General features: G+C 53.6%; 4 protein-coding genes across 4 annotated transcripts; 2 read left to right on the top strand and 2 right to left on the bottom strand.

Annotated features, from left to right (window-relative positions):
- Nucleotides 1-1,509: 1,509 nt before the first annotated feature.
- Nucleotides 1,510-2,171, bottom strand: N0V89_011619 (uncharacterized protein; the record flags this gene model as incomplete). The annotated part of the gene is made up of 2 exons (XM_056220348.1): nucleotides 1,510-1,682; nucleotides 1,736-2,171. The coding sequence occupies 2 exons, from the start codon at nucleotides 2,169-2,171 to the stop codon at nucleotides 1,510-1,512; spliced, it is 609 nt and encodes a 202-aa protein (XP_056065651.1).
- A 545-nt stretch (nucleotides 2,172-2,716) lies between these two features.
- On the top strand, nucleotides 2,717-6,814 carry MPH1 (3'-5' DNA helicase; the record flags this gene model as incomplete). Its single annotated transcript, XM_056220347.1, has 1 exon — nucleotides 2,717-6,814. The coding sequence occupies one exon, from the start codon at nucleotides 2,717-2,719 to the stop codon at nucleotides 6,812-6,814; it is 4,098 nt and encodes a 1,365-aa protein (XP_056065650.1).
- A 121-nt stretch (nucleotides 6,815-6,935) lies between these two features.
- N0V89_011617 (uncharacterized protein) lies at nucleotides 6,936-7,549 on the bottom strand (the record flags this gene model as incomplete). Its single annotated transcript, XM_056220346.1, has 2 exons — nucleotides 6,936-7,096; nucleotides 7,390-7,549. The coding sequence occupies 2 exons, from the start codon at nucleotides 7,547-7,549 to the stop codon at nucleotides 6,936-6,938; spliced, it is 321 nt and encodes a 106-aa protein (XP_056065649.1).
- Nucleotides 7,550-8,146: 597 nt separating this feature from the next.
- On the top strand, nucleotides 8,147-9,880 carry ERO1 (endoplasmic oxidoreductin-1; the record flags this gene model as incomplete). Its single annotated transcript, XM_056220345.1, has 1 exon — nucleotides 8,147-9,880. One exon carries the CDS (start codon nucleotides 8,147-8,149, stop codon nucleotides 9,878-9,880), a length of 1,734 nt encoding a protein of 577 aa, XP_056065648.1.
- Between the last annotated feature and the right edge of the window lie 818 nt (nucleotides 9,881-10,698).

The raw sequence follows: 10,698 nt of genomic DNA, 5'->3' as shown, positions 1-10,698 counted from the left end.
AGGTTCTCCCTGCCGCCGGCCAAGCGCAGACAGCCGTGGGTCGAGGGGCCCGTCCTTCGCTCTTCCAGCCAGCCTGGGTTCGATGTCTCACTGGAGAAACTAGACGTAATACGACTGCGCGCTGCCACTAACAGCGGCGGCTTGTCTTTCGCGCGTCGTTGCCCCCCACAAAACAAATCGTCATTGCTGATTTGCTGCGGGCACTTAGCGGCGCTAATCATTTAGACGCACCGGAAACACTGAAATGACCTCGAGCCAAGCCTTTGCGACCCCCATGGTAGAGACACACCCACATTCAGCTCATCCGCCCTGTTGCATCAAGATCTTAGTTTGCATATCTACGTGGTGAGGAAACGTCGCGGAACTAAACATGTTGTTGCCAGTATGGCGGGCATTGTATAGCTCCACCTTCCCGTACGACCGTGGCATCCCGCGCGGCGGGGACAGAATTCAACCGCTCTTCTGCTTCGCGCTTCGAAATCACAATTTATGACCACCAGATGAGGGGGACGTCTTGTCGCAGTCGCGATTCTTCTCCATCACTGTCGCCGGAAAAGGCCGAAAAGAGACCAAAGCACGACCTGCCTGTTCCGGTATTCTTTGTCATCAGCGATGTCCTCAAGTGCTCCCAAGTCCCCAATACCAGTATTATTACAATCGCTCGAAAGTGGCGACAATTGCACGTGAAAGCGCCCCGCGGAGCATGCTGTGTACTACGGTACGACCGTCTTGATGGTGGTACTGTCGCACAATGCCACCTACAGTTGAGCTGGTACATACCCTTGGAAAACTCCACTCGTGCTCGGCAAGCGGTCGTTGCATGTATACATTCGGGTCTGCGACTTGAACGCATATCAGACTGCTTTTCGGGCGGGAACGTACAACGGCATGATATGAGGGCGGTGCTACCTCGCTATGTAGGAGCGACACTCCGAAGATCGTGCAATATCAGCCGCCCATCTCCGCACCGGGGGACTTTTCTCGCAGTGGTTAACGTCCGCGATTGCGCGTGCTTCATGAAGAATTTGTGGATGGGAAGCGAACATCTGTGTTTACAGATAATGGAGGCATCTTCAGCCCACTTCCCCACCACATAGATTAGGATGTTACGTCCTATCCAGAAGGTTGCTGACAACTGCCAGACTGAGTCCTGGAGAATTCTAACGAAGCCCACAGCCATCGAATCTCCCGCAAAACTCTAGATGAAACTGCCAAGATTGTTCAACCAGGTCATCCACTTTTTGCACGTGAGCATTATGCAAGGGAACAATCGACTCGGACTGACGATGCGCGTTGCAATTAAACGGATCTACAGCTACACAACGTCACATTCCCACCACCATTCCAGTGCCACTTCCACCTTAGCGTATTACGTATGTTGACTTTTACCCCAGATTCAAACCCATCACTCCACCCCGGACGCGGCTCGATGTCCTGTTCCTGGGCGCGGCATGGACACGGACCTTCTCTTGTGATGCTGGGCTACCAGCTAACGCGGCATCACACCATCTACAAGGCGAAGATGGCCATGAGGCCAGCAAGACCAGCACCAGCGATCTTCACAGAGTTGGAGCTAGCAGCACCCGGAGACTCAGTGGACTGAGCACCAGATCCAGTCTCGGACCCAGAGGCAGAACCAGAGCTGGTGGCAGACTCAGCGCCAGAACGGGCAGAGGAGGCAACTGTTCGCAATTATTAGCTCTGATTGCAGTTTATAGGGTTTCGATAAACCTACCGGAAGCGGCGGCACTGCCAGCAGCGTTGGTAGCACTGGCCACAGCGCTGGAAACACCAGAAGCGGCAGCAGAGGCAGCAGAAGAAACACCACCAACAGCACCCTGGAAGTTGGTCTGGGAGCTGGGGAAGAGGCTGGCGTAGCAATCTTGCTGACACTTGGCGTATTTCTCGGTGTCCTCCTTAGAGCCGCTGCCCTGGTCGCAATTGGCAGCGCACTCAGTGGTCTCGACGACCTGAGAAGCGTTGGGACGCGCATTACCCATGCAGGCTGCCTGGCAAGTCACATCGCCTGCGTCGCACTCTTGGATGCAGCTGACTTGCGGCGTGAGGCTGGGGGATGCGGCCGAGGTGGGAGCGCTGGTGATGGAGGCAGACTCCTGGGGCAAGGCGAGGACGCCAGCGGCGAAAGCGAGAACGGCAATGGAGTACTTCATTTTGACTTTGTCGGGTGTGCTAAAGGTAACGGCGTGAAGATGGATTGACGAGATGGTATATTAATTAAGTAGTGCTAACGAGCGTATGAATTATTAAACAAGCAAACAAAAGCGAGTGTGTTTGGGGAATGTTGGGGAGGAGGAAAACTTTGGTGCGGAGGCAGGGCGCGTTTAATATTGGCTGAGCTCAGGGGGAGGGCCTCATCTTGCATATGGCTTGATATTGTGAACAGTAACCATCCCAGGACTAGCCCGGCTTGGTTTCATGCACTCGGGGCTTCTACGAAAATCAATGTTTCCTGCTTTGTAACTCTATGCCTGTTCTGGAAGCCATCACGACCACTGAAGGACACTAATATAAGAGGGCTACCTCGGTATATTTTATTCTGTCTGTTCGACGTTGTGCTAGAAGCACATGTTTGTACTCCGGTACGTCCTTCTTCCCGTGTAGTCATCTGTGTGGGGAAGCACGGTTGCAGCTTCCTTCGATCAGCACGCGCTAATGATCGGCCCGTTAGGGCGAGCGCGACTGCCCGGCGCGTCACATGTGCACGCGAGGCAAACAAACGCGACCTCTACCCGCCCTTCAGCACGCGCCTATAGCACGACCGCCCAGCAGTCGGGGCGGAATGGATAGCGACGATGACTTCGGCGACGATTTTGACGATACCGCATTTCTCGAGGCCGCGACGCAGGCAGAAAAAGAGAAAACGCCACCAGAATCGCCACGTCCGCTTAAAAGGCGAAAGATCGATCTTCCAAATGCAAAGACCGGGCCAACATCGCCAAATAAACATACGGGGAACCGACGTCCACGCCCTTTCTTGAGCTCGAGTGAGGATGATGACGTCGATGAGGAGAGCGATGAGTACGCACCAGTAGCGAACCACAGAAAACGCGCCTCAACCAAACATCACGGCGACGATTCCACCGCAGCAATATCTGTTGCATCGACAACCCGAAAAAAGCGCGGGCGCCCAAAGAAAATTGCCGACGAAAACGACAGCGAGAGCGAATCTCCACGCAAGCTCGGCGTCGCAGAGCAACGGCAGAACAGGATCCATCGACCTTCAGTGGCGCGTGACTTAACGGATGTTTACTTGACGCAGCCTCCACGAGAGGCGTCTCCACCATGGATGCCACGAGGGGCGATTTGGCAAAAACCAGCGACTAGCATTGGCATCCATAAGCCCGTCGTGTTCGACGCCATGAAGACGATGATGTTGCCTAGAAGGCATTCCATTGCGTCAAGACCGGCGTCACAAGCCTCGAGAGGTTCGGAGTCAGCTTCACCCACACGGCCCGTAATGTCACCCAACCCTGCGGCGGTCAACGGGACCTTGATGCAGTATGATGCTACAGAAGAGCTAGCTGACCTACCCTCGGATGCCTTCGCATCTTCCTCATCGTCCCCTCAAAAGCATGATGATGTTGTACTCGTTTCGGAAAGGCGGACAAGAGTTGTAGCACCGCAGGCCGGACTCAGGCAAACTACCCTCTTCGGCCGGACTGTTGTCAACGGCGAAATACCACAGTCGCAAGTCAACAAACGATATAGCTACATTGTGGACCAGCCAGAAGAACCACCCACACATCACAAGCTAGACCCGGAAGCAATCAAGACATGGGTTTACCCCACCAATCTAGGCACTATCCGAGACTACCAGTTCAACATTGTTGCTCGAGGGCTCTTCCATAATCTTCTAGTAGCTCTACCGACCGGTCTTGGAAAAACCTTCATCGCAGCAACAATTATGTTGAACTTCTTCCGTTGGACGACCGAAGCACAGATCGTTTTCGTCGCACCCACTAAACCACTAGTCGCACAGCAGATAGACGCCTGTTTTCATATTTGCGGTATACCTCGCTCGGCCACAACCATGCTCATCGGCGGTGTGGCACCAGCGCTCCGCGCTGAAGAATGGGCGAGCAAGAGAGTGTTCTTTATGACCCCTCAGACGCTGGTCAACGATCTGAAGCATGGCTACGCCGATCCTAAAAAGATCGTACTACTCGTTGTCGACGAGGCGCATCGTGCGACTGGAGGATACGCATACGTAGAGGCTGTAAGCTTCCTACGTCGTTTCAACGACAGTTTCCGTGTTCTTGCTCTCACGGCGACTCCAGGTGCCGACATCGACGCTGTCCAGAAAGTCATCGACGGGTTGGATATCTCTCGCGTGGAGATCCGGACTGAGAGATCGTTGGACATTGTCAAATATATACACGGTCGGAGGGTCGAGAAAAAGGTTTTCAAGACCAGCGACGAGATGCAAATGTGCATGGATCTGTACTCGCAGGCGCTTCAGCCTACAGTCAACAAGGTGGCTGGCTTGAACGCATTCTACTCAAAAGATCCTCTAGACATCACTCCATACGGAGTGACGCTCGCTCGCAAGAGATGGGCGCAAGATGCTGGTCAGCGTGCTACTCCAGCGCAAAAGGGCATGGTCAACAGCGTTTTTACGATCCTTGGTTCCATTTCGCAAGGGATGGAGCTGCTCAAATTCCACGGTATCGGGCCGTTTTACGTGAAGATGAAGGAATTCAGGGATTCTCAATCGCAGGGCAAATCGAAGACGAAGGAGAGCATCTGCAACAGCGACGCATTCAAGAAGCTTATGACAAGGCTTCAAACGTGGACCGGCGACGAGCATTTTGTCGGCCACCCAAAGATGGAGTTCCTTCAACAGGCCATCCTAGATCACTTCGTCAATGCCGGAGATGGGTCGGGCACGGATACCGCAGCTACGCAAACCCGCATTATGGTTTTTGCACACTTTAGAGATAGCGCTGAGGAGATTGTGCGTGTCCTCCGAAGGCACCAACCAATGATACGCCCGCGTGTCTTTGTTGGCCAATCTTCTGGCAAGAATTCTGAGGGCATGAATCAGAAAGAGCAGCTTGCCGTTATTGAGAAGTTCAAGGAAGGCACTTTCAACACCCTTGTCGCTACATCAATTGGAGAAGAAGGTCTGGATATTGGTGATCTTGACCTCATCATTTTGTACGATTCGAAAGCCTCTCCCATCCGAATGTTGCAAAGAATGGGTCGTACTGGACGCAAGCGCGAAGGCAAAGTCATCTTCCTGCAGATGGAAGGCAAGGAAGAGAACGACGCAAACAAGGCCAAAGACAGTTACGAAACGATGCAAGAGTTGATAGCCGAAGGCTCCAGATTCAATTTTCACGATGAGATCTCCCGCAGGATACTGCCTCGAGATGTCCAGCCGGTCGTGGAAAGACGAGCTGTTGAGATCCCGATGGAGAATTCTCAGTCAGACTGGCTCCCTGAGCCGAAAAAGAAACGGGGGAAGCCTTTGAAGAAGCCTCCAAAAAAGTTCAATATGCCTGACGGTGTTATTACCGGTTTCGTCACCGCTAATCACATGGGTGAAGAGATTGCACCCAAAAGCCGAACCACAAAGGCCGCGCCAGTGTACCCGAGTGAGGAAGTGTTGGAATTGCCGTCCTTGGAAAGTGTACTCCTAGATGAACCGGCGTCCCAAGACCTCCAGCAACGCTACATCAACATTTTCGACGAAGACGATGAGTTCATAAGCGCGTTGAATTTGCGAGCGTATCCAGAGCACCAACGAGTGTTATCCAAAACACATGGTTTCCCCCGCCATGGTCGGGCAACTCAATCTTTTGTGAGAACTATGCAGAGAATACACGCCATGGACGATGAACGATTGGATGACTTCAGGAGCAGGCTGCACTTAGAGGATATGGAGGATACTCCTCCAAATATCATTGTGTCAGACACGGCCACAGCTCCTATTATCACGGACGATATGTGGGCAGACGATGATCCGGCTTCGCAACCATTGCAAAAGGCCAAAGCTAAACCTAGACCTAAGCCAAAAGCGAGAGCGGACGCCGCGCCAGCTGCTCCGGACGATTTCTGGGCAGACGAAGATCCACTTTCGCAGCCGTTGTCAAAAGCAAAAGCTAAACCGGGACCGAAGGCAAAGGCAAAGGCTGATCCTAAGCCCAAAGCTACAATAACGCCCAAACAGGCAGCTCCTCGGGGCCGTCCACGCAAGGATCCGTCCGCAACAACTACATCTGCCAGGGCGCGGAAGACGAACACACCTACGTTTAGGGCACCCACATGGCGAGATTCTGGACTCGCAGAGGAGGGCGAAGAGTCCTCTCCACCACCTACCGATCCGCGTATGAGGATAGCATCCCAGGCGGAGACCATAGGGTCAGAAGACTCGGCAGGGGCGTTCGACCCCCAGGACACTCAAGCTTACCGATTAGACTCTGATCTAGTGAGTTTCATAGCTGACGATGACGAAAACATGGAATTGGCCCCAACCTCGAGTCTTCCCGGCCGTAGTTTCAACGGCCTTGGTAAAGGTACGCAGGCGATATTGAAAGCGGCACAGCCGAAGCGAGCGAAGAAGGTGGAGAAGATCTTCACCAGCGATATCAGTGATGACGATGCAGTCGTGAGTAGCGATAGCGGTGACGACTTTCCCGGTGATGACTTTCCACGCCGTACGAGCAAGGCAACGACGTCAGACGCGAGGGCCTTTGTTGTCGATTCAGCTTCTGAGGTTGAGGACGATGATGAGCCAGTCGTACCCAGGAAGAGAGCTCGGCGAGTCATAGAGGACGACGACGATGAGTGATGAGTTTGGTAACAGCATTGGATATGTAGCGTACAATACCCATCTGGTCTCTTGTAGAGATACCTGTACATATTGCCAAAAACGTTGAAAATGATGCTGAATTACGTGACTGTGTATCGGGCTATTTGTTTTGTTCAAACTGTTTCCAATAGACCGGGTCGTATCCGTCCATCGCTTGTGTGAAGGGCTCACCAGCTTTCACCCAGCCTTTGATGCCCCCAACAAGGGTCAGCGACCGAACCTCGGCCTCACCCTTCTCGGCAAGGTAATCCGCAAACCAACCTGAACACCGTGTTCCTCTGCCGGTGCTGGACCCTGCAGCCATTCAGCCAAGGCCACCCACAACAAGGCCGAATAACATGACATTCACGCCATGGCGCGCATAACGTGGGTATGCATCACAAAGACCGTCGACCGTCTTGTTGTGAGCTACGCAGGGGCGCGCCCGGCTGTACATGTAGATCATTGTTACGTACCACAGTAGAATGCGACTTGCTTCACCCCTGCGCGCTTACATAGGTCGAGCAAGACAGCTCTGTTCATGTAAAACGACTGCGCGGGTAAATTGAGGCTACCTCGGACGGTGCCGCCTTCATAGTCGTTGCGTCGTACGTCCACCAGGAGCAGGTCGGACGAGGACAGGTTCGGCAGGGCGTCTTCGCGTGTAAGGAGGGGTGCTGTGGTCTTTGGCGCCGGGAAGGCGTCGTACCAATTGGCCTTGGGCGCTTCAGACATTATGATGAAGTGTTTCGTTGAAAGCGCTCTGGTCTTCACCCTGCTCTGGTGATCTTGGTAGCCAGCCTTGCCGGGAGCCCTTCGGCGATGTCGCTGGGGCTCAAGGCGGCTCTCAGCCCTACGAGACGGCACTGGATCCGCACGAACGCCGGGCGATTCTGCCACCGCCACAGCACTCGCCACAGCGTCAGAAGGAGTGGACACATTTCCACGCTTCAACATGGTCCGATGGCAGCGTGATTACAATTCTCGGTGCAGGGTCCTTTGCTCCTTCATTTAACTTACCAATCGCTCCTTCCCCTTCGGCTCCTCGATCCCCGCACTATTGCCTTTCATTTAATTCCTCGTCTTCCCATATTAGGCCCTGAATAGAAGCCACCAAACGCCGCCACAACCACGTCTGAAGCTACCCCGTGGTCCACCGGCGTTTTATACAGTTGGCCTCTTTGAGTACCCCGCTGTCTGCCGGCTCCGCAAGTCTGGGCGCGCGATATATAGCCTGGGGTGAAAGAAGGTGAGTCCCGAATCCCGAGATGCGCTGGTCGCAGACGTTCGCTGACATTCTTCGAAGGGACTCTAGCTTTGCCAGAGCAGAAGATGCGGCCCGCAGCACAAGTGTTCTACCTGGCGGTGTTTTCGCTGCTGGGAAGTTCGCACGCTGCCAGCCATGCCGCTCCCTCAAAGTTTAAGGATGTGCCGGCAGACGTCTGCGATGTAAGCAACCGCTCCTTGGATACCCACTGCAACTATGCGCCTTCAAGCCACAATACTAAGTATCCCGCTGTACAGTTCGAACCCGGCGCTATTGTGTCCGACGCGTGTGCGAGCTATGATACCCTCGAGCAGCTAAACGAAGCGATACACCCCTACCTCCATTCGATTACCCAGAACACCGACTTCTTTTCGCATTACCGATTGAGCTTGTATAGCAAGAAATGTCCATTTTGGGATGACGAAGACGGCATGTGTGGCAACAGGGCGTGTGCGGTGAACACTTTGGAGAACGAGGAGGACATACCCTCGGTTTGGCGGGCGAAGGAATTGGGAAAGCTTGAGGGACCGACAGCGCAACATCCGGGCAAAAAGCAGCAAAGAGAGCACCCGCAGAAACCGTTACAGGGAAGCCTGGGTGACCAGGTGGATGAAAGCTGCGTGGTCGAGTACGACGACGAGTGTGACGAGCGCGACTACTGTATACCGGACGATGCATCGGCCACGGCGAAAGGCGACTACGTCTCCCTCGTGGACAACCCAGAGCGCTTCACGGGCTACGCTGGCGTGGGGGCTCATCAAGTGTGGGAGGCCATATATCGCGAGAACTGCTTCAGCAAACCACCGAAGGTGACCCAGTCGAGCGCTCAGTCCTCTTTGGAGGGGGCCTCGCCCTTTGGAGGCTTCAACAACCCTCAGCAGCTGCAGGCCGCGAACCAGCTGCGCAATGTCATGAAAGAGCAGGCTTTTGGAAACACTGTTAAATCAGCCATCGCTAAAGGAGCAGACCCAGCACGCCTAGATCCTGTCGAATTTGATGACACTTGTCTGGAGAAGCGCGTTTTCCACCGGGTCATCTCAGGGATGCACGCGTCTATCTCTACCCATCTCTGCTGGGATTATCTGAACCAGACGACAGGTGAATGGAGTCCCAACCTTGCCTGCTATGAGCAGCGGCTGCACAAGTACCCCGATCGCGTCTCCAACATCTACTTCAACTACGCACTCGTCATGCGTGCTGTCGGGAAGATTAAGCAACATATCAAAGACTACACCTTCTGCTCCGAGGACCCGGAGCAGGACAAGCGCACCAAAAATTCAGTGCTTCGCCTCGCATCTGCACTCCCAGACGGCCCAGAGATCTTCGACGAGACAGTCATGTTCCGCGACCCTGACACTGTTGCCTTGAAGGAGGACTTCCGCAACCGCTTCAGGAACGTGAGTCGCATCATGGACTGCGTAGGCTGCGATAAGTGCCGGCTCTGGGGCAAGTTACAGACGAATGGCTACGGCACCGCGCTCAAGGTGCTCTTCGAATTTGATGAGCACGATTCCTCGAAAGACCCACCGCTCCGTCGCACAGAGCTGGTCGCGCTCGTCAATACCATGCACCGACTCTCGCATTCTCTCTCGGCCATCAAGCAATTTCGTCAAATGGTAGAAGACCGCGACGGTATTCAACGTGCTGCGGTCCCAACAGCACCAGAGACGGAGAAGGAAGTCGAGAAAGTGAAGCAAGTCCTTGGAGATGGTACAAATACCGACGAGGCCGTCCCGGCCGACGATGGCATGCCGGAAAAACCAGACTTTAAACGCAACTGGGGGATCCCAACAACATGACTTTGGCAGAGAATTTCTGGCAGGAATTCGACCTAGTCTACCGAGCATTTAAGTATGTATTGAGGAGCTGGCTCGATATGCCAGGTACATTGTAGGTTTGCTTCCATGAAATCGTTCAGAGAGCGGCTTGCTAATAACTTGCAGCTTCAAAATCTTTATCTTTGAAAGTGGTCGCTTGTGGAATTGGTGGCTTGGCGTAGCGCCAGGTCCGCGTAGCTGGTATATTCACGTCCCCCCAGCACCACGAGCTGTAAATTCAGCCTTGTCCTTATATATACATACTTGTGTAGGTGCGTGGCCTCGGCGTTCGATCATAGGCGCGCTATTAGAGCATTAGAGAGGCGTTTGTGTTCTATTTTAGGCTCGCCAGATAGACAGGGCAATATTGTTGGCTATACCCAGATATTCCGGCAAGAAAACATATGCATCCGCATTCTTTGTTTGTGAGAAAGTATCCACTTGATCCACTTGAAGAGGAGGCTTGGTATAAGCTTCTCTAGATGGCAAGACTTTCAAGATAAGTACACCCAACCTTACGTGTCCACATGGACTTCGGCTCCACGCTATTCAGACAATGCATCTGCAAGTCGATCAACCATTGTCTCGAGGCAGACTTGAGCTGTGAAGAACCTGTAAATGATGAGACCTAACGTTGTCTCCGACAATTAATGTTCACGCGAGAGTCGGCTTTGCTTCACGTCCAGAAAACGAGTCTGCGAATCCTCTGAACTTCTCCACGCGGAGATGACAGCCAGTGGGGAGCATGAAGTTCTCTTGAGATATTCCAGGACAATGCCTTGGCAGGCAGATCTTCCACC

The sequence above is a fragment of the Didymosphaeria variabile genome, assembly GCF_027946475.1.
Source record: "Didymosphaeria variabile strain IMI 356815 chromosome Unknown scaffold_9, whole genome shotgun sequence".
Classification (NCBI taxonomy): Eukaryota; Fungi; Ascomycota; class Dothideomycetes; order Pleosporales; family Didymosphaeriaceae; genus Didymosphaeria; species Didymosphaeria variabile.
Note: the sequence above shows the minus strand (reverse complement) of the source record. Positions and strands in the feature narration are given on the sequence as shown.